This window comes from Brienomyrus brachyistius, chromosome 2 (genome assembly GCF_023856365.1).
Source record: "Brienomyrus brachyistius isolate T26 chromosome 2, BBRACH_0.4, whole genome shotgun sequence".
NCBI lineage: Eukaryota > Metazoa > Chordata > Actinopteri > Osteoglossiformes > Mormyridae > Brienomyrus > Brienomyrus brachyistius.
The window spans coordinates 29,425,273-29,453,178 of record NC_064534.1 but is presented as its reverse complement, the minus strand read 5'-3'; the positions used below and the strand labels follow the sequence as shown (position 1 = coordinate 29,453,178).

The 27,906-nt window shown below is 42.0% G+C and overlaps 1 protein-coding gene and 1 long non-coding RNA gene across 15 annotated transcripts in view; one reads left to right on the top strand and one right to left on the bottom strand.

The window, feature by feature from the left end:
- Positions 1–967: 967 nt before the first annotated feature.
- Positions 968–8,542, top strand: LOC125727151 (uncharacterized). The gene is made up of 3 exons (XR_007388577.1): positions 968–1,254; positions 1,373–5,070; positions 8,079–8,542. It is a non-coding gene; the product is annotated as an uncharacterized LOC125727151 (long non-coding RNA).
- The window catches only part of pde4d (phosphodiesterase 4D, cAMP-specific), a 295,289-nt gene continuing 274,761 nt past the window's right edge, over positions 7,379–27,906 (bottom strand). For all 14 annotated transcript variants that reach the window (XM_049003762.1, XM_049003706.1, XM_049003699.1 and 11 more), the window contains 10 exons: positions 24,642–24,754; positions 15,181–15,274; positions 14,216–14,391; positions 13,995–14,093; positions 13,702–13,866; positions 12,988–13,087; positions 11,917–12,071; positions 11,645–11,767; positions 11,312–11,494; positions 7,379–11,100 (listed from right to left, as the gene is read on the bottom strand). In XM_049003762.1, the coding sequence (XP_048859719.1) occupies positions 10,645–11,100; positions 11,312–11,494; positions 11,645–11,767; positions 11,917–12,071; positions 12,988–13,087; positions 13,702–13,866; positions 13,995–14,093; positions 14,216–14,391; positions 15,181–15,274; positions 24,642–24,754 (1,664 nt within the window). In that variant the 3' untranslated portion in view covers positions 7,379–10,644. The remainder of the gene's footprint in view (positions 11,101–11,311; positions 11,495–11,644; positions 11,768–11,916; positions 12,072–12,987; positions 13,088–13,701; positions 13,867–13,994; positions 14,094–14,215; positions 14,392–15,180; positions 15,275–24,641; positions 24,755–27,906) is intronic.

Here is a 27,906-nt window from a genome sequence, read left to right as displayed (position 1 = left end):
TGTTGAGAATTCTTTTGCTGCAGTATTTTTTCAAATGCCAAAATAAGCCAGCTGTCAACTAACATAAGATAAAAATTCAAATCTCATATGTGCCGCTTGCATAAGTATTCAAACCTTGCGCTTTGGAAGCTCCCGGTTTACACAAATGACAAATTAATTCATATAATGTCTAGGGATTGAATATTTTTGCAAACACTAAATTCTGAATTTTATTCTTCAGATAAATATCTACAGAAAATAGTTTATTTCCACTTTGGAAATGTATTTTTACAACATATGAGTCATTGCTCTATCACCTCTTGAGAATTAGGATAAAACGTATGAATCCCTTTCATTCCAGAGAGATTGCACAGTGCTCTATAATAATGTAATTTATTATAACTGTATTTAATTGTGGGTAATGCACGTTATTTATTAATGTGCCATCCGCGGATGGTTGGCGTGCTTAGGTGTGCGAACTTAATTGCCTCAAATTTAAAATCTCACTCAGCGAGCTGACCAAAACTGGCAACTCTGACACATTCACAGACATTTGCATGCATGCAAGTTTTATTACCTTGTAAATAATTTGTAGGGTTTGCAAACTACCCCAACGTTTTTGATGTAGCCGATCTTAGGTTTATAATGGAATAATATAGATTTGCCATAAGATGCGAGTTGGCAACGCTGATGAAACTCACATTTAGTAATTCAAAGAACCATTCATGATTCTGAAATTGTATTGTTATTGAACGCTGACGTCAGTTGGTCGTTTATGACTATTCACGCTACGAAGAATCACATCCATCTGAAATCCTATCGATAACCGTATCTTTCACATTCCCACTACTACAGCTTTTATCAGCAGGGGCTGTGTAGCCAATCACCGGTTTCATACTGTTAGCCAATGAAATTGATCTTGAGGTTTCGTCTTGGCTACGGGCCGTGGTTTGTTATGCTGCGGGGCGTGGTTTGCGATGAACCGGTTTGCGGAAAAAAATGACGCGTGCGTAACTTCGCACGTAATTTCGTATGCGACGGAACTATACCGCTGTCCGCAAAACAATGGAGGACGAAGAAGTTGTTTTGTTAGTTATTCTTTTGTATTTTTTCGCCAACGCATGTACGTCTGTTATAGACAGACAACTTCAAGATGTGTATGAAAAGATAAAAAACGACAGGAAAGCTAGAGCACGAAAGAGAAGAAGACTTTTACGTCGGATTGCGGAGATAGAATTTTCCGAGGCAGAAATATGGAAACACAAGCAAAAAAAGGTAGTCATGGATACGCTTCATGTACTTGGTGGGGATACACTCAATAATATATTTCGATATAACGTTAATGTGTTCATATACATCTTCTTCTTCTCTCTCTCTCTCCCTCCGCCTTTAGTTACACCGGCAACTCTATGCACGTCGCGGTTCATCGCCGGTTTGGATGTGCAACAGGACTGCTGACTGGTGGGAAACAGCAGCTCCAAGCTTAGCGTTTGACCAGTAGATACAGAACTTTTGAATGCCATAGGATACATTGATGTACCGTGACACAACCCAAACTGGAAAAAATGGACACAAACTACTGTTTGTGTGTGCAACTACAAAAAAGGATTACTTGCACTGTGGAAAGTCGCAAACAAATCCGAAGCGTTACACATCCTTTTGCTGTTGGAATGTCTACTGTGTGGGAGTATTACAGAATTCTGCTATTGACAGAGTATTAATACCAGAAATAATTACATGTCCAAATATGCTAAACTTGAAGAAATTGCTATGTACGTGTATCAATAAATATCATAAAATTTAGGTTACTGCAGTGTGTAGGAGCCGTAGATGGAACACACATCTCCATTCTGGGACCAGAAGAGTACCACACTGAATATTTTAATGGTAGAGGCTGTTCCTGGCAGACTTTGTCACTTTGTATAGTACAATCCCATGTCTAAGACTTTGGCTGCTATTTGGTTGTTTGTGTACAGTTCGTACATTTCGTCTTGTTTGTAAATTTCTATGTTCTTATTATGCTGTTCAGCGAAATAGCTATTTCAGTATTAGTTTAAAAGCTGGTTTATTAAACCTTTCTCTGATGCTTACAGCACAACAGCAGCTGTACAATTACAAAACCATAAAGGTGAGGGTTTCTGTAGAAAAGGCTTTTGGTAAATTGAAGTGTAGGTGGCAATGTCTAGTAAAACGTAATGCCTGCAATGTAAGCCATGCCAAAGCCATAATGTTGTGAATTGCATGTCGAGGAGTGTAGAGATGAATGGGGAGTTTTGTGACTCGTTAACCACCCTGACGGGGGGATCCCTGGGAAATGATGCAGGTCCAGGACTCGTGCAATATTTAAGGGCCGTGCAGTTTTTTATCCTGTATTGCACCGTGTGCATGAGTATTTTTAATTGCAAGCAATAAAGTTTTGTATGACGCACTTCCGTATGCATCAAAGCAAATTCAACAGGAGTAGGCTACCGGTTGTTTCACCTCCAATTGAACTGACACAAAGTAGCCTAACAGAAGAGGAAAATGGCACAAAGATTAACATTAACTCCTTCTGTCTGTCTTTGACAGAATTTAACAAACGTAAGCAAAAATTCAAAACTAACCCTAGTCTCAGGGGCTATCCCAAGGCATAGGGCTATCCCAAGGCATAGGGCTATCCCAAGGCATAGGGCTATCCTAAGATACAGCCTAGGGCCAGAGGTGGCAATTTCAGGTCCAGAAAGTAAAAATCCAGACCATGATTTACTTTCAACCAACCAGCTGAGCATAAAGAGTCACAGAGTACTCTTCTGGTTGCTTGAAAGTAAATCATTTTTATTTTCTGGGCCTGAAATTGCCACCTCTGCCTAAGACCATGGCAAAAACCGGAAGCAGTTCTTAAATTTGGCCATTCAATCCGCTTGTGCAATGTCCCCCTCTCCCAGATCGGAAAATTTTAGCGACAGCACTCCTCCCTCATCGGTAAGTTTTACCACAGGCACCCTGTCCTTTGATTAACAAATTATTTATGTTTCATTGTTTTTAATCATCTCTCGCTTATCTTTCAACTAGAAAAAATATCTCAGTTGGCCCATTAGGGGGCCTCCTACCCATGTCAGCCCAATGCCCTCAGAGTACGTAATTCACCCCTGACATTACACTGTCCGAAAAAAAGAGTTCCAATTTGTACCTTTGGTTATCACAGCGGCTGTACTTATGGTTTTGCCAACTGTACACTAGCTGTAGATAATTGTACCTTTTAAGATACAGAAATGGACTCTGAGGAACATTTTTGCACCACTGGCTATACATTAATGTTGTTTGTACCTTGGGCATGTTCCTCATAATCCATTTTTGTACTTAGAGTAAAAGGTACATTTGCCTACAGGTAGGGTACACCCTTGTGATAGCAAAGGTACAAATTGATGCTCTTTTTTTCTTTGCCAAGTAAACTCCCTGGCTGTATTTATAGCCACATCATTGCCTTTTTTTAGCGATTTACATCTTTGTATTTTTCATACAGCTCCATCAGCAGCGTTTGTTCTGCAGCGGAAAAAACCAGCACTCTCGTTTTACACGCTTTCCGAATCATTTGATCGATTTGTCGTTCATCCATTCATTTGGGCTTCTTAAATATCTCGGGTGTGCGCACTAAGTCAGATTGTGAAAGTCTGTCTTGTATGAGCCTTGATTAATTAAAGCGGAACTTAGTGGAATGACCTGAGGCTATGTTTAGAGATGGCGCTAGTTTGAGTTTGACTTTCGGTAAAGTGTGGCTTTCTGTAGCTACTTTCATGGATTACCCCCTTGGTCGTAAGTCCGCGCGGTTGTTAGGTATAGGTCGTTAAGTGAGGGCTATCTGTATATACTACAAGTTAAGATTTTGATGCTTATAGCACTTTATAAGCAATATTTTTGCATGCGCAGGTTAGTTTGGTTTGAATAAAAGTAGAAGACAAAGTGTGGGACAGTTTGAATAAAATGATCAAAGAGAAGAAAAAGAATGCTCACCCTCTATTGATAAGCCAGGGAAGCAAAAAAACGTTAAATCCAAGAACACATTCAACAATGGACACCCCACCCACATTAACAGCAGCAACAGTTAGGTGATTATACCTTGTCAGATGAAAATACATCCATCAATCCATCCATATTAATAATAACTATAATAAAAATATATTGTAATATGAAACATATCAAAACAAATTATGTTGTAAAGTTATATTTAAAAATCTATTTATTTGTAAATATTTTTATATTTAATGTTAATTATATTTCCTATACTAGCTGTTTGAGATATTTGTACGTCATTATGTTAGTGGACGGGGGAAGTAAGAGCATCTCGGTCATCGGGCATGAGCTGCATTGTCCAGTCATGTCCATTGTCATGAACCAGCTAAACAAAATGAACTGCATGAATCTGCAGTGACTGAGATAATGTCTTTCACTTAAGAGATTTGAAGAATGAATCATTCCTGAATGACAGGACTTGCTTTAAGCAGGTAGTGACACTCTACAATCTACAATTCTGTGCCAAAGTTGTAGGCAGCCAAAGGAAATTGTTTAAATTGTTTTTGTGTTGGTGTTAAACTGTGAAATCTGCCAGAGTGTGTCAGCTTAAACATTATAGACATTTCCTCTTGTTATCCCACAAACCAACTCCTTGTATACCTTTTTTGGGTAAGCAGTACCCCATGAGGTTAATTCAGTAATTAAATTAATTAATTAAATTATCTGTGGGTAAAATTTGATAAGCACATGGAAAGGCTGAGGAGAGGTTTGGGAACCAAAGCGATGTTCTAGCTATTCAACAGGATATCAGTGACTCTTTGGAGCACACAAGAGATTGTTATACTTTTATTGTATATATTCAAATGATAAAATGTGTGTTTTCCAAGCAACTTTGTGAGCAGATCATTTCCTTTTGATGTCTAAGACTTCTGCACAGGTCTGTATTTTCCTGCCACTCCACATACTTCAGGAATACCTATCCACCTTCTCACCGCTGGTCACTGGCAGAAGGGGGCACGCGACTGGATCACACCCTGGATGGGATTCCCGGTACTTCAAGAATAAACCACCCATTAACATCTGATGCAGTGCACACACATGGTAAATGATTTACTATATATCTGCTCACATTCTTCAATTCATGGAAATCTCTAGTTTTATTTTGAATTGTCTTGAGTTTATGTATATTTGATTACGTGTGCAAATGTATCCTGAAAATGTAATTGCTCACTTAATTGGTTTTTATTCAGAGTGTTATGAATGTATGTAATATATGGCGCTCGCTGGGTGTGTTTTTACTCATGAAAATAAACTGCAATAATAAAAATATAAAAAACTCACAACGATTTAAAAAGTAACATTAGATACTCCAAGAGAATTATAGAAAGAAAAATTTCATTGGAGTCTAAAGATGACAGTAAAAGTTTCTTCCAATATTTTAACTCCAAAAGAGCTCTAAAAGCTGAAATCACTAATTTGCAGGATAGTAAGGGCCTTATAACTGAAAATGAAAGTAAATGAGTTTAATGATTATTTTACACGGGTGTTCACAGTAGAGAACATGAATAACTTACCTCCAGCGTCCTCTATGACCAATAAATGTATAACTGAGGCTGATGTACTAAGTCTAGCTAAGCTCAAAATAAATAAATCGCAAGACCCTGATGACGTCTTACCTATATTTTTAAAAGAGATGAGGGTTATTATTAGCCAACCTTTAACTTTACTATTCCTATATCATTATCTGCTGGTGTGGTACATTCTGATTGGAAGCATGCTAATATAACGCCCATATTCAAGAAATGGGATAGAAGTAATTCAGCAAACTATAGGCCAATCAGTTTAACTAGCTTTACTGGAAAAATAATGGAAGCTATAATCCAAGTGAAAATGGTGGATTACCTGGATTCTAATAACATTCTGAGGGATAGCCAACATGGATTTAGGAGAGGTAGCTCCTGTTTAACTAATTTACTTGAGTTCTTTGAGGAAGCTACAAGAGAAATTGATCACAAAAATGCCTACGATGTGATCTACATCGATTTCCAGAAGGCCTTTGATGTTGTCCCCCACAAACGGCTCTTGCTTAAGCTCAAAGCTGCAGGGATTTTAGGAACTGTAGCAGCTTGGATCGAAAACTGGTTAACAGACAGGAAGCAGCGAGTAGTTATTAGAGGCACAATGTCACAATGGGCCTGCGTTCATGGTGGGGTACCGCAGGGTTCAATTTTAGGACCACTGTTGTTACTAATTTACATTAATGATATTGACACCAACACATACAGTAAAATGGTTAAATTTGCAGATGACACCAAGGTCGGTGGTGTAGCAGATACTGATCTAGCAGCACAGAGGCTACAATGAATTTAATTGACTGGGCTGATACCTAGCAGATGAAATTTAACATAGATAAATGTAAGGTAATCCATACAGGGAGCAGAAATATAAAGTACAGATATTTTACGGGTTCCACAGAAATAAAGGTAGCTGATTACGAGAAAGACGTTGGTGTGTATTTTGATGCTTCCATGTCCCACTCTTGCCAGTGTGGGGAAGCAATAAAAAGGCCAATAGGATGTTGGGTTACATCTCTAGGTGTGTGAAGTTTAAGTCAAAGGAGGTGATGCTGCGATTATATAATTCCTTAGTAAGACCCCACCTAGAATACTGTGTGCAGGTTTGGTCACCATACCTTAAGAAGGACATGGATGCAATGGATGCAATGCAGGGCGACAAGAATGATTCCTGGTCTTACAGGAATGTCTTAGGAGAGGTTAGCTGACCTGTTTAGCCTCGAGCAAAGGAGACTAAGGGGGGACATGATCCAGGTATATAAGATTCTAACAGGTCTGGATGCTGTTAAGCCAAATGGCCACTTTAATATTAGTTTAAATAATAGCACTCGTGGCCAGAAGTGGAAATTAGTGGGAGAACATTTCAAAATGAATTTGAGGAAGCACTTCTTTACGCAGCGTGTAGTTAGAGTATGGAATAGTCTTCCTGGGTTCCTTTAAATCAGAGCTAGACAAGATTTTAACAACTCTGAGCTATAAGTTAAGTTATCCCCAAACGAGCTTGATGGGCCGAATGGCCTCCTCTCGTTTGTGAATTTCTTATGTTCATTAAAGATTTGAAATGTCTTCTCTCAAAGTGGCCACAAGGTGGCACTAGAAATTACATAATGAAAACACCAACTCCATTACATTTCAGTGACAATTCCTAAGCAAATAGGTATGGGATAGAAATAAATACAACACAGATACAATTACCTAATGCAATTGCAAATATTTTTAGAATTCTTAACATGTTAGCAATATTTAATGTGGATGGCTAATGAAAAAGGATTTTATTTTTTGTAATGCATTTAGTTTTTCTTTTTTGCATGAGAAACAGCAGACATGGCAACAAATTAGGCAGAGTCAACCCATGCTTTTATTTCTGTTGTATGTAAAAATGTTTTTTTTTTTCACTTTTCATTTATTATTATTTTTTACTGAAGGTTCGTAATCTACAGTACTATCCAATAGACTGTAAGAGACAAGGAATCCTTTAAAATAATTGTGGAATTGTCTTGTGAAACTTCCAGACAAGTTGGCATTCTAAAGACATAACCCATAGAAAAAATAACTGTTGTTCTGAAGTCTTTTACAATTACATTTCATGTAACCTTTTATACCATAAAAAAATAAAAACCAAACAAAAAAAAATAAGAATAAAAAGTCACCAATTCCGATGATCCAGGGCTGCTAAAATCTACAGTATGCGTGTCAAAAAGAGCCTTTGTTGAGTTTTAAAAGACACCCCCTTCTTGGTATGTGCAAATATCTACAGGGCTGATCAAAGGAGAACTGCTGTCATAATAGCACTCCGAACCGCATGAAACGGCAGGCTGGTTTCCGTAGACCTCGGGGCTGCTCAGGCGAGTTCCCAGCTCCTCACCTGCCCAAACCCCATCATTTCCAACCCCTTCTCCCCCACTCTAGACGCAACCCATGCAGAGGGGCTTTCTTATTGCATACACCGTGTTGCATACTACATCTGGTGGCAATCAGGTGTGGGTGAAAAACAAAAATAAAAATCATTGGCTGTTTTCGTCTCCCGCCATATAGTTCAGCCTGAGCAACATGGCGACGACCAGAATGACATCTGAACATGACTGTTTCCGGTGTGCTGCCCTCAGATGGAGCGTGCGGCTCGGGGGTCAAGCCAACGCAGCCGGCGATGCGGTGAAAAAAAAAGGAGGAAGAGGAGAAACAGGACTGACAGAATATGCGAAGGAAAACAGAATTTAAAGTTAAGGCACAGCCCTGGGCCCAAGGGACTGCAGCTCTTGTACTGTTTGGCCTGTTCACTGCTCCATCACACACAAACTCTCAGGTGGAGAAACGGGTGGTGGCGGGGGTATTTAGAGGGATGTCCTTAGTAGCCCCCTTCTCTCTTTTTAAATTAAAAGTTTATAATTCCAAAACCCACATTATAGGGTTTTTTTCTGTATTCAGCAGGAACAGGACAGAACCACATTACACTGCTATTAAAAAAAAAAAAACTAAACAACGAAGGCAGCTAATTCCCAGCAACTGTGTGTTTTTTTTTCCAGTCGAATGTGATTCATGTTCCCCCCAATGGTATCTATGCCAATGCTCAGGTGAAATATTACTGAAGATCAAATTTACACTGAATACACATAATAAACATTCTCTCAACAAGAGTTACATAATACAGCAACACCATCGCCATTAGGGATGATAGAGTAAGAATCAGTCATTTACAATAAACATTATAATCATCTGTACAGCACAATAAATACATGTTTGTAAACAGACAAAAGAAAAACTCTACAGATAAGGTCATCTGGTGAGGGGGGCAAAGGCTTGGCACAAAAAAAGATACAAATCGAATGCTAAAATAATAATGAGTAATAAAAACGTTAAAATAACATTTTGTCAATGTATGTACCATCAAGGCCAGCTTTACTCTTTCAAGTTTCACCTAACAGAAACAGAAAGGGATGCTTCACTGTCTATGTACATCCTCTCACCAGATGAGGCGTTTTGGGGTCGCCAGCGAGCTTCTCGCACACTGCTCTCATGCTACAACGTAAATCTCCTGGTACCGCTACACTGACTGTGGCGAAAAACAGCGACACAACAAAACAGAGGATGCATCAGTGAGAGAAATCATGACTGTAGGAACAGGAAGGACAAGAGACAGGGTGTTTTCAGGCTGTCTGAAGCCTTGTGCAGTGCAGTTTTGGCAAATGTGTTATAAATAATAATAATTATAAGCATGAAATGGATAGAGCCAGCGCACTGATTAAGCTAACGCTGCTTGCCCTGAGACTACACTATGAAGCTGATTGTCTTGTGTACGACCCTATTTTAAATGCAGAAAAAGAATTAAGCAGAATTAAAATCAATACAATCTGATTGTGATTCAGAGGTACTGACTACTACTATCAATACTACTGTTAACACTAATAATAATAATAACAATAATAATAATAATAATGCGTACATACATACATTCAAAAAAAGTTTGTAACAGATTCATGTACACTGAAAATGCTTTAGCATGTAACACAGAGTGGTTATGGTATACACAAAATCGGTCATTTGAAAATGCAAACTTCACAAATAATGCTTTTTAAAATTAGCAATGTAGGCTTTGTGCTGTCCTTAAAACACAAATGTGATAATGTTCTGTTTAGGCAAAAAAAGGAAATCTTTCTGAAGGCCAGCACAAAGAAAAAGTGTGTTTTGAATAGTTTCATGATAACCATGTCACTTCTTCCAAAAACCACTGTCATTCACAAATTGCTAAAGTAAAAATTAACCAAAACTTAAACCAAAGATGGTAATGTTGGAGCTGTGAGCTTTGCAGAGGAGCGATTAAGATCCACACAGTGCAAAGACCTCCCAGAAGGTCAGACAGCACAGATGAAAGTGACTGGACACCAACAGCAGTATCAGATGAAGTCTATTACTTCTCCTTATAAGATTTCTAAATGTTGCTCTCAAAACAAAAACCTACATAAAACAAACGGATGACTGCAGAATACATGTGCCACTGTGTGAGACTTCAGCCTTTTCAGCAGGTTTTCAAGGAAGACATGAACTTCAGAAACTGGATTACTCTGCACAACCCCATCCCACCAGACCCACCCCCCTTCTCCCTAGCCTTCTTCACAAGCAGGGATGTGGAAGATGCCATTTTTTTTTCTCACCAGACATTGACTTTCTGGTTCGAATCAAGATCACCCCCCCCCCCACAAAAAAAAGAAAATCCATCCCTTGTTCACAGATGTGGTGTAATCCTGATCAGAAAGGTCCATTTTGGTGAATGATATAGGGGGGGGAATTGCAGTGGAGAAGGGGAAAAACACCTTTCAGATGACTTTGTAGTAACCAGTAACCGATCCAGAGCAAAGAAAGCATGAACTAGCAGACCTACAATCCAAATAAATCGAGAAGAGTCCTGAGTGCAAAGTGGTAGCAGTACCAGCAAGCTGACATGAGTAAAGGGAGGTGAGGTCTGACCAGGGTTGTGGAGTGCAACGTGCGCTTTGGAACATTAATGGAGGAAAAAAAACAAGGAACAGAACCAAAAGAAGTCTATAATTATAAATATTATCTATTTGTTAATAAATCTCAAAGTTTTAGATGCCTTTCCACACTGTTATGTGTCTGCAGGCTTTTCTTCTACCTCCTCCTCCTCTCCTTCCTCTTCTACAACGCAAGGCTCAGAGGAGGCTCCTTCCTCCTCCTCTTCCTCCTCCCCCACCTGTTCATCCAAGGGGACCTCGGTGGACTCGGAGTCCTGAGTACAAAGTGTTTTAGAGTCGCTGCAACTGTTGTCCTCTTCCTCCTCATCTTCCTCAGCCTGACTGCCGCTGTCCTTCTCAGTGTCTGACTCGCCGTCCTCCTCGAGCGTCAGCTCGAACTGGAATTTGTCGGCACCCCCGGGTCGTCCCTCCAGAGTGTCGTCGGGGGCAGGTGATGGGCTCTGGGGTATGGTACTCTGGTACCACTCACGGTTGTCCTCTAGTGCATCCAGGATGTCCTGGGCATCAGGGTGCACAAGGTCGGCCCACGTCTCCCAGAGAGGGTGCACTATGTAGTCGATGAAGCCCACCTTTGGGGAGAGAAGACGAGGAAGAGAAAATATAATCATATGCGTTTTTTGGATAAAGGGTTAAGGGATTTCCACAGTTTCACTGAACAGGACTTGTGCACTTGAATGAGGGAAATGAATCCTCAGCATACTATTAAAGTGGAATTAAGCAAGTACTCAAATTCAGAGGTGGTTTCCCTTCATCCTCCTGGGCGACATTATCAAGAGTTACCTGGGACTTCTCCACTGAAGCCGTATGCTTATCACACATGGGGCTGATCTCCATGCCTCGCTCCCGCTCACGGTCACCCTGGCTGAAGAACTCCTCCATGATGCGGTCGGTCCACTGCCGATACAACTGCAAGGGCTTGGTGGGGTTGCTCAGGTCTGCACAGTGGACCATGTTCTGCAGAACCTAGAGTGAAGCAGGGATTTTCCACAAATGCTTCAGCTTCCTTATGTTCAATAACATTTTCAGATATTTGCACATTTATGATAGCTTAGTAAGACATATTAATTTAAGTTCACTGAAGTGAGATCTGTACCATAGAGAAAGTTAACCTACCTGAATCCTATCTGAATAGTTATCTAAAAGCAGGACTCCAGAACTGGTAACTTTCTTGGTTTCCACCATAGTCTTTAGGTCAGCCAAGAGATTCATGTGTTTGGACATATCAGTAGCAAGGACCTTGAAAAACAAATGCAGAAAGAACTTCCAGTACCCTGTTGCATTATCCCTTGTGCTGTGAATGTTAACAACAATTACCCTTCGCACTCTGCTGCAGAGGTTAAACAGTAATATTCCATTATTTCTAAAACTAATGGCTTGTCACTCACAATATCGATGACCATCTTGCGCAATAATTGTCTCTGTTTTTTGGTGAGATTCTGGAAGATGTCACAGTTTTCTTCCTGAAGTAGCTTGAAGCCTACAGCCAGGTGGTGGTTCTCCAACACAGACGAATCATTGTACATGAGAGCCAGCTCAGAGTCTGCGGATCACACACACACACACACACACACAAGTAGGTGATGCTGTTGCATTCACTGTACCAGACCACCTGTTCTTTCTTGAGCTGGACACATACATCACAATGGGAGTTAACTGTGCTGCCTGAGGTCATTCTGGCATGCCGTTGTCAAGAAAATAAATGAAAGTCTTGCTGATTTAACACACTGCATAGGCTGCATTTCAGTGTCCTTTCATTTAGGTGTTTGAGTGGCAAAGTGAATTTGCAAAGGTTAGATAATATTTCAGTGAAGAACACAATCTTCAGGAGCCTCGTCAGGAGGTCAGCGGCACTCGGTCTGTACTTTAAGCAGGGTACCATGGCAGCTTCGCTCGAGAGCTCAGCCAGTGGGTGAACATCCATGCAGCCCTTTGTTTTCCAGTCCATGAGTCATTGCTGGCCATTGGCTGCAGGGGAATCCCCCACTGGCCAATGGGGAATGGGAAGCCGGGGGGAAGGAGATGGGGGGGTGGGGGGCGCATGGCGTGAGGAGGACAGCAGACAGAGAGCCAGATGGAGAGCTCCTTCAGCAGTAATCGCTTCACTGAATGTCAGATCCCGTTCGCTGCCACAGACTGGGGCACGGATGTGACACCCACCTCGCTGGCAGCCAGGATTGCACGCATCGCTCCGTCAGTGTGCATGCGTGAGCGGGACAGTGTGTGCATATGGGTAGCATTTGGCCACGCATGCTAATGTGTGCGCGTCCATATGCAGTGGTGCCCACTAGCACGTCTGTGTGTATTTTGGCGTGCATTTCTGACAGCTCCTATTGCATGTGCACATGAGAAGGCGGCCTGTCCGAGTCTGCTCATGCCTCTGCCTGGTCTCCGCGCTCTCAGTGAGACCTGAGTTACCCCCACCGTGCGAGACAGGGCTAGATGGAACATGTACTCACTGGTGTTGATGAGGAACTGATTGGAGACACCAGGGTGGTCCACGTCATGAATAGCACTAGCAAAAATGGCAGCAAGGATCTCTAAGTCGGTAAACACAGCCTGTGAAACAAAACCAGAAATATGCCAGTTATGAGAATGCAGCATAATGAAGATCTGACAGGAAAACAAATACCTGCCTGATGTCTCTACAAACACTGCAAACATTATCCTACAAAATCACACTATTACGTTATATGTAACGATACAAAAACTTCACATATCCCAAGGGAGACTTTCTGATCTGTCTGTTACACAAATAAATAACACTATAGCACAATAGCTGCCCCATCAAATGAATGAAAAGTAACATTAAAAGAAAACAAATAACATAAACAACAAGTAACCTTATGGCACAACGAAGGTGATATAAGTGAGGTTGGCAAAAACTTGCAGAAAAGTAATGTCCGTAATTTCGTGCTAATGTATATTATTACAGTATGTACATATTTAAATAAATGATTATTTTTTAAATGAATTCATGAGAAGTGTATACGAGTATCGCCATACTGAAAATCTGCAGATTTGCTTCGTTGAGCAGTAATCTTTTTTGCTTTATCTCAGTGCTGTGCCTCTTTTTTAGGGAAGATTTAAGCTGAATAACCAATAAGATGAATATCTTCACTACTGCAAACACAAATAAACTTATAATGCAGTGACTGTGCAGAGTTTCTTACCTCTAAAGCAGGGGTAGATAGCAGCACATGGGTGGACTGTGTGACATCAGCAGCATGAATATTGTTATGATATGCAACATCTCCATGGTAATGGTCTTCTAAGGTCATTAAATATGTTATAAATGTATCTAATGGAATTTTGAATGTTTTTAACAAGTCCCTTTCCTGAAAATGGAAAAAGAATGAAAACGGTTACAGTGTAAGCAAATTGGGAGCCATTTATGGGGAGAAAAAGTTTAGGACTCAAGAAAAAAACAAAACAAAAAAAAAAAAACAAAAATTTAAAGTCTTACCTGGAAAATCGTGTACATCAAAACTGTTAAAGGCCGATTTCCAGAGAATTCCGTGACTTTGAAAACATTAAGGCCCCATTTGTTTACATCTTCAAGTTCCTGAAAATGCAAATAGTCTGTGTCATTGCGTGCTATCATGGGCCCAGCGTAGTCATGGAAACGCCATGCTGGAGTGCCGCTTCTGCTAACAACCGTGTGCTGAAAGGAGTAGCCCCGCCCACCTTGGCCAGCAGGTCCTCGGCCTCCGTCTTCACACCGAAGCGGGGGATGTTGGAGTTGGTCAGGCTGGAGCTGTGCATCAGCTTCTTGACCCCACTGATCTGAGACATAGGCCTCTTCTTTTTGTCCTTGTCCTTCTGTGTTTGAGGGGAGGGCATCTCTACCTCGTGTTGCTTGTCTGCAAGAAGCCGAGACCGAAAGAGCGAGATATTTACCATGATTCTGTATCGCTCATGGTGAAAAATTCTAAATGAAAATATGGAGAAAACCAAATAAATGCTGCCCACTAGCCCTCCAATTAAACCGTATCACATCTACTGTTTTGTACGGGGAATTACAGGTAACATTTTCCTTAAAGCCCCCATGGATAATGCATTATAGATAACTTCATAATGCATTATAATATAACTATCTATAAAAAAGCACAGCACATTATAGCCATGTTTATTAAGCATTATGAGTCTTCTATGAGGCTCTCATCTAAAATACACTATGAATACTATCATAATGTATTATAATGGCTTATAGTGACCATTATAATGCATTATGAAGGTATCCATAGATGAGTGCTTTAAGTAAAGTGTTACCGAATTTCACAGATGACTGAAGAGGGTCATAGGGACAAAGTGAAATGAGTGGAGGGTTGAAGAGAAAAGGTCATATAAAATAGGTATCAACAGATATATCTGGGATCCCTCGGTCTGTATATATGGAAATGTACAGTGGAAACCTGAGCTGCATGCAAGACAACCACCAAGCCAATAAAAAATAATATGATTCAAGCACAACATAATCAAAAGAGCAGAGGACAAAATATGAATGATTTTTGGCTGGATCTATACCAGGTATTTAGTTACATTGATCAGTATGTCCAGTTCCGTAACCATTCATGTACAATCACAAGACAGGACTGATTATGATGAAATTAAACAGAAGCCTGACCTAAAGCACTGTGTCAATGACTTACCTAAAAATGTGCTGGATATGAACTCGGAGACCTGATTCCCCGATCTGCTCATTTCAGACAGGTGCGTAAGCTCTCGATTCAACATCCTCTTGAACTGAAAATAGAACAAAACAGGCTCGTAAACTTTCTCATTCACGTGAACACTCCTCACCATCTCTGTATTAATTATGAAGAATTATATTGTTCCTTTGGGTTCATTTCACTGATTTCAATACTGCTTTAATTTTTGTGTTTTTGAACTTCTTCAGTCAAGATGACAAGATGACTCATCACTAAGAAAATACTGACTGTGATGGAACATTACAGTAGTTTTATTTACGATAACTGTAGATCAGTTTAATATTTGGATGAATTAGTCGCTACACTGCAGTTATAAATCAAGGTTGGTGTTCTAGATACACATGACTGCTAACACACTTGCTTCTCTGTTTTTTGTCACTGCCAGTTTTGTGACCTAAATATAGTCTGAAAACAGCTCATTCAAAATAACTGGCCAGCTTGATTTATTGATTCATAAGTTGACTAAACTGTGACAGGATTTAATTGTATGCCAGCCATACATTTTTGTTGTAATTTTACATATTGCACGGACGTTAACAAGAACTATCACCTTGTCTGAGGTGTAATTCAATGTACACCTAGATACAACAGAATTTTGATAACAGAGACATGATGGGGAGGGTAAAGAGTTGTAATTTGGGTGACTAGCTGCCCTCATGCCCATAAAAGGGCATGAGTATGATGTCACGTCATGACTCAGGTTGCCTTGACCCATCCTTGACCCATATACAGGAGTTGTACTCTACTAGAGCTAAGGAGATTGGTGCAGGCATCAAGTGGATGCATACTGTGAGATATATGTATAAATACAGGATTCTTACTGTATACTGATCTGTTATTAGGTTTTTAAAAACAGGAGGAAGAAAGCTGGCAATTTTACTTTATATTTACAGGTTTATCACTTTCTTATTCTTGAACGAACGTAGTGACAAGGCGGTTACTGGTCATTATGTTATCATATTAGAAAAATGCCACACTACATAGCAGGTTTAACCGCACCTCATGGCTGGTCTACCACATATTTAGTTTTATCGTCAAATGTCCTGCCAATGACATTCCACAATGAGAATGATCTAATTCAGGTCCTGGAGGACCAGACACTATGAATGTTATTCTGCTCTTCAGTACCGAGGCCGAATGACAAATGAAGAAATAATGTGAACAGTCACGTGATCAAGACCTCAGCTACAGGATCACACACAGCCTGAGCCTACAGCCTTCCATCAAAGGCCGTGTGTGTGTGTGTGTGTATATATAGTGTTTCTTCACCTCAACCTCAACATAAAACAGGACTGGTGTGATGACGCAAGCAAATGACAGAAGCTGTGGATGGATCACAGGGCTGCTAGACCTCTGTCTCCAAGGACGCATTTCCGAAATTTAACAGAACCTCCATGAAGGGGCGGGAGCAGAAAACCCTATTTAGCATGTCGTTTTCATGAAGAATCCTGCACTGAAATTGACCTGCAGTCTTATTAGAGGCTCCTACTGCATGACCCACAAATCCCTGTTCCAGTGTCCTATCCACTGCAACACAGCAGCTTTGAAAGAAAATCCCTTTACTTTAACTACAGAAAAAATGGCAACTTTTTTTTTGTTTTAAATAATGCTACAATTGATATTAAAGCCCAGATTATTTACTGCCCAATAACACAAAGGAGAAAGGCTATATCCATTGCATTAGTGAACAGCCCAAATCAATGAGAAACTTGTCGTTTTCCTCCTGCACAATGGGGACTAGGAATACATTGTCTGAGAATAAATAGCCTGGAATTTCGTAAGACCTAGAAATAGAAGTAGAACGTGCCACAGTACTGGGGGAGGTATAAATTATACATTATTTTATGATCCGTGGTTCTGCTTTTGAAAATGGAATATCGCATACCTCTCAAGCATCTGTCTAGGCTGGGAATTGTAAAAGTACAGTAGTCCTAATGGAATGGGTTTTGTTTTATATAACAAAAATAGGGGAAATAACTGTATCACACTAGATCTCCCCCCCCACCAGAAGACTGCAATAATCACCTGAAGCAACAAAGACCTAACCAAGTGCTAAATGCATATACCAGGCAACACACAATAGCCAATTATCTCAGTTTTTTCATCTACATGCACAATAACCACACTGTATATTCAAAAAGACTCTGAAACCAATAACCTTACCTTAATGTATCCCCAAGAAACCGAAAGTAAATAATTAGCTTCAGGCATTTTGGGGAAACAGAAAACGGCACACTGGTCCAAAATAAGGAAGGGAACGGTTCTGCAAGTTTAGTGTGACAGACAGAGCAGCTCTCTAAAAGTGGATCGCGGAGCTCCTCAAACAGATCTCACGCCACTTCCTTCTGGCTGCATCCACAGTACAGATTCCATTTTGTCTTTTTTTTCTTCCTTCAGGTTTCGATGCTGAGAACGAATCCATGGATTGGAATCTGAACTAAGAGGCGACGACAAGTACAGGCAGCTAAAGCGAGGGACCGGAGGCGGGGCCTCCAGCATCAGCATCTTTGCCCGCGCTCCACAGGAGGTTGAGTAATGGAGACAGAAACAAGATTTTCTCATGCAATCAGGAGGATGAGAGGCTCCTGGAAGGTGTGGGGGGGGGCTACTGCCAGTATCCTCCAAATAAGGTACTCTTCACGCTATCGGCCAGAGTCTGCACACGCCCTAATAGTCAGCCAATCAAATCTCTTTCATGGATCAGAAAGGCGGGAACCTAAGATGGGGATACGGACAGCTGATTGGTTGAGAGAATCCTGCGGAACCCCCCCCCCCCCTCATGTTTGATCTTTGCAGCACAGTGACACAGTGAAGCTTCCCTCTTACTGAACTCCTAGAAATCCTCTTGTGAGCATCAAACAAGGCAAGATGGTGACTGCATGATTTATCAGAAAGGAGAGCTGCATGTTTGTGAGCAAGTGGCTCCATCGGTATATGGGTTCTGATGGAGGTGTTCGCTGTACTCTGCATACTCTGCATATGTACTGAATAGCTAAACCACACCACACTTCTAACACAGTTTAGATTATATATTGTATCTACGATATTATTATATCCAGATTAACAATCAAGCATTAAATATGACAAATAACATGATATTGATTATATTAATTTATATTGATGTATTTTTTTGTCTAATAAAATTGTTATTTTTAAAAATGCTACGTGTTCAGATCCCTACACCTAGAGTAATGGGATTTGGTTCTCCTTTCTCTTCGGGACACTAAGAAATCATACTCAGACCTACAGTATAGGTATGCTAACGAGCTGCAAGTCTGAACCCATTAAAAAAAATCTGATCTTGGCCTGAGAGTCAATGGCAGGATGTCTGGACTTAACATTGTAAAGAATGTAATGTGTGCAAATTGTATAACAATGAAGGAATACCAATCGAAGGATTACTGTATGAGGGCGTATATGACGTCTCGCACTAAGGCGAAAAAAAGCTTCAAAGCCGTTACTTTTACAGAGACGTGGTGACGCTGACTGTGAGTGTGACGGATATCTGGTGAGGCTTGCTGAGTGGGCCTTTATTATTTAGTTAAGTACTTTAACCACGACTTAAGTACAAGCCCTTTGTTAATTTGCATTTAGGTGTGGCCTTTTTACAACCTCATCCTACAGAGGAGTGGACCATGACGCCGGAAGGATGGGACGAGGCAAAGGGGGATACACTGAATGCATCACACGGGTTTAACATCACGGGTTTAACATCAGGGATTTTAACATCAGGGGTTTAACATCAGGGGTTTAACATTACGGGTTTAACATCACGGGTTTAACAGTGCCTTGTGCAGAAAGCAAGCATGGATCCCATTCACTCTCAAACATAAAGTTCAACTTTTAATCACTTGTTGTCTAAATTTTAAATATGCAATCTGCACCACAAGATTTGGAAAAACAATTTCCATTGTATGTCATTTGCTTGACTGTGTATATATCGCTGTGTTCCATTTAAATAATCTAGCTCCCATTAAACTGGGCACCAGTTTGACTCCACTGGTCCATTCTGCACTGGTGTATCAGTCCCATATTTGTTCCCTGTTTTCATACTTTGAATTTGTTTTAGCATGTTAGTCTGAACCGACCCCATCCCATCCAGTCCAACCCTAATAGTGTAAATAACTCTGTTCCTCGCTGCCGAGGTTCTGTCCCCCTCAGGTCTGTTCTCTGTCCCAAACAGAGGTGTTCTCTCTAAAGGTCCCTATTCAATCGGTAAGTCATGCACCAAGCAGTTTCATCAACGTGAATAATCTCAAACAAATTTCAGAGTAGGAAAGGTTTTACATAAGTTTTGTAGACTTATGGTGTATGTGGTGTCTCCTGTAGCAGTAGTTTCTGGAAGTTTTGCACAGTCCTTTATTGTGTTGGGGCCTGGAGCACAGACCCTCAGCCTGTGTGTTAATCTCGGACAAAAACACGTGTTTGGCAATGCCATGATGTGTTAATGGTGCAGAGTTAAATGGTAGAGTGACAGCCCAGATAACCCCTGGGTCTTTATTGAAGATTGTTGATGTATCAATCAATCAGTCATCTGGACTACTGTGGATAGCGGGGTTGGTGAGGAACCACACAACCCTTCAAGCAAAAGCCCTGCACACGCAAAGGACACGATCATACTCGTCACGTGATTACCCTCTCAGATTTTTTTTCTTTTTTTACACAAGGATAAGATAAAGAATAAACTAGCCGCGCTGCCACATCAAAGCATAATACAGAAACACGTCATCCTCTCCTCAGGAATCCTCCCATCTCCACAGCAGACAACGCCTGCGGTGAAATCCCCGAAACATTCGTGGTGTATAAATCAAACTTTTTCATCTGAACCTGGAAAATAATTCAAAATGTAATGGTGAAATCCAAATTCCTTTCATCTGTAATTTATTTGACGAATTAAAATGGGGGGGGGGGGGTATCACACTTTCCAAGTGGATCCAGAATGAGGAAAATCCAGACTGATCCGGACTGAAGCCACAGCAAGATTAAAAGGAAAATGTTTGTTCCTGACCATGTGGACATCAAAATGCAACTGAAACTGAGACAAGACATTCTGTCCTATTTTATACATATAACTAATTTATATTTGTTTTTCTACTGTTTTTTCCTAAACCAGAGTACTGGTTATCAAATATTCAATTGCACAGCTAGAACAAAATATGCAACACAATCAATTACAATTTTACTAGTATTTTGTGTATGTAATAAAAGGAAAACATACAACATTTGAGAATAATGTGATTCTTTGTTTAGAAGAAGCGTGTGCCAATTATATTAATATATCAATACAGATTTTAAGTGTGAACGAACAGGACAAATTTCTGTTTGCTTAATAATTATTGTTTCCTAAGCTTGTGTCATTAAAATTTGTAAAATGTTTCTGAAAAAATTTTTGGGCAACGCAGTACCCTGCTGTCCAAACAAATAACCTTGAAATTGAGACTAGAATTCAAAGAGAAGGAGAACAAGGGAGAGAAAGAGAGCGGGGAGAGAGGAGAGAGAGAAATTGAGAGGTGGGTCATGCCTTTGTTTTGTTTCCAGTGCAAGAGAAGCTACAGTCTCGGGCTGCAGAACCCAAACTATGCCCCAGTGTTATGAGAATGGTGCTATTCCAGTGTGCCGCAGTACGTCAAAGCTCTGTATTTTTTTTTTTTTAATTGGTTATCTAATGAACGCTGAAAAATGACACTACACTGCAAATATGGTTGATTATATAAATATTAATAAGCAGAATTTCCTATACATTGTTTGTTTGGGAAAAGGAGAGCCCACATAACAGCCTGCGAGAGAGCGTGAAGCGAATCGATGAGCATGGGAAGCACGTTTAAGGGATTTTCCGGCGGGTGCTGAGCACACGCTGATGCCTCTCCTCTCCCACCCTTTCCACGGCGAATGGTCTCGTCTGCTGCTCCTCGGGCTCGGCTCTCGAAAGATGCGCGTCTCCGCCGTATACAAATTCCTGCCTGCACTCCACCACCGTCACCGCCAAGCCACGGCACTTTGTGTGCGTTGCCATGGAGACCGGGACACGTCTCTGTTTGTCTGTGCGCCTCTCCGGTGCGTCTCCCTCTGTGTGTGTGGCTGCCTCCCAGGCTGTCAGACCGCCATCCCTCACACCTGTAGGCATTCACACCGGGTCCCCTGCCTGCTAAACACACGTTTGTCCTTCCGTCTACGCGTACTGTGCCCTCTGACCGCATCTGTCCACAGGGAGGCGGGTTCGTAGCTATGGGGGTCTTTCATCAGCTGCATTGCTCCCGATTAACACAAACCCAGCAGACCACACACACACACACACACACACACACACACACACACACAGAGACCTGTACTCATATCTTTGTGGGGACTCTCCATTCATTTCTATGGGGCATTTCTACTTTTTCGGTTGCATTCACAAATCTTTGTGGGAACTTGAAAAAGGGTCCCCACAATGTAAAAACAGGTTTTTATTACATTATGCGTGACATCTGGTCCCCACAATGTAATATAAACCTAATTCACACAGACACACAAACATACACACGCAGGCACACACGAGCGCACAAAAACACGCAGCAAGAGTTGCCTGGCATCCAGTGACATCAGAGAAAACAGCCTTGATTCTGCATGCCAGAGAGTGTGCAGGGGCTCACTGTAATCATAGCCCCGCCAAGTCAGAGCTGCAGATGAGGGGACCCAGGTGCTATGTCCAGCTGACCTCTACAGCTGCTTAAAAAGGGAGTCAAAATCTCTGGGTCATTAGGCTTTGCACATGTTAAGCTCTCTAAGAATAGTGCTCCTTTGTAAGTAATTCGGGGGATTCACCAAAACAGCTACCTTTTGAAAGTAGCCAGTTGGGGTCCAATGCCAGTCCAATGTTCCAGAAGGAACAACTATTATCAGCTGCGAAAAGATTTATGAATGATTTCTTTGTCGTGCTTTAAGCTACTCCTACATAGATAACCTTCTGCAGCTTGTAGCACATTGATGTACATCGTACGTTGTCTCACAATGCGGTGAGGTGACCGAAGATGTAGACAAAACCCAAAGTTTAGCTAAAATTGCATGGTATTTAAAAGCGTTGTGCTTTTCACTAGACTGAATTCAGCTGTTGGAAGTATTATTGTATATGGTTAATTGTTTCCAGTACTGGGTGTGGTTGGACGAGTCAGCATTCCAACACACTTGTTGCACATGACCAATAAAACATCTAAAATTTTGAAACTTAGACTGAAACTTGCCAGACTCCTTATTACCACACAGACAGTGGCTACGAATGGCATCACTGGAGCTAAGTGACGCAGGATTCCTGCCCGGCTCCCTGCTTGCAATTATTCGAGCTGCTAGGCTTGTTGGAGATGCCTATGCCGCAGCCAGCTGACACAAGCCGATTACCTGAAGACCTCTGAGAGATTAGCCAGGGACATGGCACACCTCACACTCGAGTTGGCCCCCCTGCTTCAAGCCACAGCCTGATCTGGGGGTCTTTACTGGGCAAACATTTGAAGATCCTAGTGATTCCCTCTCCTCAGTCAGTTATCACTTACTTTAAAGTGAATTGTACAAAAATCCTTCTCACTCTTTCCAATCAGGGTAACAAGCATCTATAATATTAGACAAATGCCATTCAAAAACATTTCTCAACAAAAGGAAAACACATATTTCATAGAGAATAACATTTACTTGAAAAATTTGGGCTTAAACAGGTCAATAGCTGTACTGTTGCTGCAAATACCTTAAAATGATTGCTGTCCAAATCAACAATTAATCTAAACCCCTGCTTCAAGCAGCCAATCAGAGAAATTCCAGGAGAAAGAGCAGATTAATGTCAATTCCCAATATTCAACACACCGGCAGAAGAGTAACATCTACAGTAGATTTAATCAAACACATTTGAAATAAAAAAAAGTGACTGACTGTAATGCACTTGAATGAATTTAGGTGCATTACAGTCATTAACTTTTTCATTTATACTGCATGTGTAACCATATTTGAAATGTAATTTATCTATCCAACAAACTAAAACCTAGGGAATGTGTTTAGTTGGCCAGAGCAAGTATACACCCAGTAGGTGACCTTCACATGGCTGATTACAGATGCTTGATACATCCTGCTTAAAACACTGGCAGGCTTCCCCTGGGGGAACCCAAGACGTCTTTTATGGACTCTGTGTTGACTCTGGTTTTAGTAGCAGACAACAGAATGTATTAAAATATTAGGGAAATCTAAAATACCTCCAGAGCATCTTTAAGTGACCCCCCCCCCCCCCCCCACCTATAAGAATCTTCAATATTCCAGTCTTCAGTACCTGTACATCTCCCGATAAATTCTCCTGATCTGGGGAGGGTTAGTATTTGCTGGATGAGCGTACATGGGTTCAAGGCCCAAGGCAGTGCCGCGTGACGGCTGCAGTATACGTGACAGATTTTATGAACTTGGAAACAGGTCAGCCTTTTAAAAACTGTCACATGGACACATGCTCCAGTATCTGTATGAGCTAAATAAAACAAGGCACTTAAGAGCATCGGGGGATGAGGTGTGATGCCATACTGAGAGACAGGGCATGAGAGGCTGCACATGGCACCATTATCTCCAGCTGCAATTTAAGCCACACATGACTCGGACCCCCAGCCCCCACAACACGGGCATGCTCCTCGAACCGACGACCTTCATTGAAAACAGTTCGCATCCTTTCCTCGGCCCTGCAAGCCACCGTCCCCTTGCTGTTATTCACTGCTGATGCGTAAGGCTACACCAGCCTGAAGACATTCACTCTTAAACCCGTCCCAGCAAAGAAATCAAGATTCAGAAAGGGCACATAGAGACGACACATGCACCAGCTCCACTGCCTTCCTTTATCCAGTCACTTTTTGCCAAAATTTTCGCTGCGAATGTGAGACACTAATGGTGACGTCTATCGGTCTGACAAACATGCGACCTGCCAATGCTGTGCCAGTCAACTAGACAGCTATAAGCACAACAACAACAAGAACTACACCACACAGCCTTGAGCAAGGCGACCCTCAGACTTTACACACTGTATGTGTGCAGAGAGATACCACAGTACCACAGTCATACATCTCCCAGCGGGGGGAGTCATTCATTGCAGGAATCAGCTGCGAGCAACCGGCCACACGGCTGCCTTTTCTGAATGATGGAGTTCCGGCAGTGAGCTGCTCTCCGCGTGTGCATGGCACCCGTCACTCTGCCTCCCCGGGAGGCCATCTTGGCTTTGCCCAAGACCGCCGCTGCACCCGCTGCTATGCGGAGCGCCTCTTACAGGCTTGGCAAGGCAGCGCTGTTGCTACTCATGACCCAGCCATAACATCTCCACAGCACCTGTGCCGTTTCCCGAGCTGTCACACACACGCGTCCCGGTGTCTAGGCGCCCGGAAGGCGGCACGCAGGTGCCGGACGCTCACCTTGTTGGAGGCCATCTCGCTGACGGAGTGCCTGGTCTGCAGCGTCTCCAGCTGGTCCAGGCACCAGTCCAGCTCCTCCAGGGTCTCGGTGGCCAGCTTCTGGTAGGCCTCCTCTGGAGGGAGAGAGCGGAGCGGCGGGTCAGTTTTCAGCCTCTTGACAGGGCTGGCGGTGGCTCCCAGCGGCGGGTCCGCCGCTCCGTCGACGGCCATGTCGTGTCGCCCGGCGTGGACGCATGGGTGACTCTTCATAACGCCACCAACGGCCCTCCACGGACACCGGCGGGGGAATCCGCCCCGTGCCCCCCTCCCCGTCCCCACCACAGAGCAGCGGTCCAAGTGAGGAGTCACGCTCCACAGTCCCTTCGCCACGCGCAGTCCCAGTCACTCCCTCCCCCCTCCAAAAAAAAAAAAACAGCTACAGGAAGAGCGTAAGCGTTGCTATCTCTCTTCTCTTGTTTTGGAATAGATAAAGACAAAACACACAGACAGATACACACACACAGGCACGCTTACGCAAACACACACGCAGGCATACACACGCTTGCGGACACAGACAGGTCTCAATAATCCGGACTGTGATGCGCCTTATTCCGATCAGTATAATTCCAGTCCTGTAGCAGGATAAAAATCAGTCTCATAAGCACATCCATGTTTGTCTTGGGATTTCTCTGCGAGCCCGGAGCTCCTCGGAATCAGTCTGGCTTCACACGGCCCATAACAAAGAAGGCATGGCGAAGCATGGCAGCTTCTGGGGGCGGGGGGTGGGGGGCAGCGAGCAGACACATACAGACACACACATAACATACACTCACACGCACACTCACGCCCAGTCAAACAGAAGGAGTCACGTCCAGAGCGAGGCAGACACAGTTTCCCGGTCCTCCAGCCTTCCAGCACACACGCCGGCCCCTATTTGCTCACTTCCAAACTGAATTTAAAACAAAAACAAAGTGATTGGATTCTCCTCTGCCCTGTGGTTTCGTGGCCGAGGAGGCATCCTGCAGCTAACCATGAGTGCTGCTTCTTTTGAACCAGATCCTGAAGGCTGAGATTGCTGCACGGAGAGGGGACGGGCTGCAGCCAAATCCTGGCCTGGAAGCAGGATCGTGGAGCCAAAGCCTCATCTGTGCTGAACAGAGCTTCTCCCTGTGCTCTCGGAGAGAGGCAGGCTTCAGGACCAGGTCCTGAGCACATTGGCATGCCATTCCAGAATTCCGGCATGTAGTATGACCTTTGTCAGTAGATCCTAGCAAGTTAAACACATTCAGGATCTATCACAGATTTTTCCATTGATAAAACAACGTCCGCACACTTGTTCTGTGAATCACTGAGTACTCCCCCTGAACGCAGGGAGACAGTCATGACACTGATGTTTAGCAGTGTAGTGCTGGGACATTTTACAATGACAGTGGAAGGAGTGTATGGCTCAATGAGGCTAAGTGTGGGCAAGTGTTTCTCCCTGTCCCTGAAGTCTAAAAAGCACTAATATATCACAAGGGCTACGGGAAAGGCAGACAAGCTCTCAAAGACCCACACAAACCCCCATCCCACGTGTGTCACTGACCAAAGACCAATAACATCTCACAAAGTTTTTAACATCTTAATGCCGCAGGCAAGGTTTATTCATTTAGACAAAATCCTATAGTCAATTTCAAATGACATTTTGTTTTGGCGCCAGAAATGTCATTGTGTTAGTGAACTGCTATAGCCAAACAATTTGTAATTAATCTAAAATATAAATTACATTATAGAGAAAGGTACTATCAGTAAAAAGTTTTTATATAAAGTCTCAAGCTGTGTGAAGAGTAAATAAGATCAAGCACATTCAAATTTTATCTGGGAGATATTCTCAGAGTTACAACTCCATTTCTATAAAAGTTGGGACGCTGTGTAAAATGTAAATAAAAACAGAATGCAATGATTTGTGAATCATATAAACCCATATTTGATTGAAAATTGAGCAAAGACAACATATTAAATGCCGAAAACTGAGAAAAGTTATCGTTTTATAACAAATATAATCAATTTACATTTGATGCCAGCAACACGTTTCAAAAAAAGCTGAGCCGGGCGTGTTTACTGCTGTGATTCATCACCGCTTCTTTAAACAACACTCTGTAAACGGAGTTTTGAAAGTGAAAGCTTGTCCCATTCTTGCCTGATATGGGATTTCAACTACTGAACAGTTCGGGGTCTCCATGCTGTTGTAATACGTGCAGAATGCGGTTTGGCATCGTCTTGCTGAAATATACAAAGACTTCTCTGAAAAAGACATTGTCAGGATGGCAGCAAATTTTGCTCCAAAACCTGTATATATTGTTGAACAACAATGGTAACTTCCCAGATGTGCAAGCTACCGAAGCTATGGGCACTAGTGAACCCCCACACCATCACGGATGCTGGCTTTTGTACTGTCCCCTGAAAACAAGCTGGACAGTCCATCTGTTCTTTAGCCTGAAAGAGGCGGCGTCCATGATTTCCAAAAGGAACTTGAAATTTTGATTCGTTGGACCACATGACAGTTTTCCATTTTACCTCAGTTCATCTTAAATGAACTCAGGCCCAGGGAAATCGGCATCATTTCTCGATCATGTTTAGATATGGGTTCTTTGCATAGTAGAGTTTCATTTGTGGGTGTGTTCATAGACTGGTTTTCGGAAGTGTTCCTGAGCCCATGCAGTGATTTCAGCTGTAGAATCATGTCCGTTTTTACTGCAGTGCTACCCGAAGATTACATCTATCCAATACTAGTTTTCAGTGACATCCATTGCGTATCTCTGGATTCTCTGAATCTTTTAATGATATTATGTACCATAGACTTTGAAATTCCCAAATGCTTTGCAATGTTACATCGAGGAACATTATTCTTAAATTGTTGTACTATTTACCCATGCAGTATACCACAGTGGTGAACCTCTCCCCATCTTCACTGCACGGAGACTCTGCCTCTCTGAGAGGCTCTTTTTATACTCAGTCATCTTACTGACCTGTTGCCAATTAACCTAATTAGTAGTGAGATTTTCAACCAGGTGTTTTGTTTTAGCATCACACAACTTTTCCAGTCTTTTGTTCCCTCAGTCCCAACTTTTTTCAAACATGTTGCTGGCATCAAATTCAAATTGAGCGTACATTTGTCATAAAACAGTTTAATTTCTCAGTTTCAACATTTGATATGTTGTTTTCTCAATTAAATATAGTTTTACATGCTTTGCAAATCACTGCATTCTGTTTTTATGTACATTTTACACAGCATTCCAACTTTACA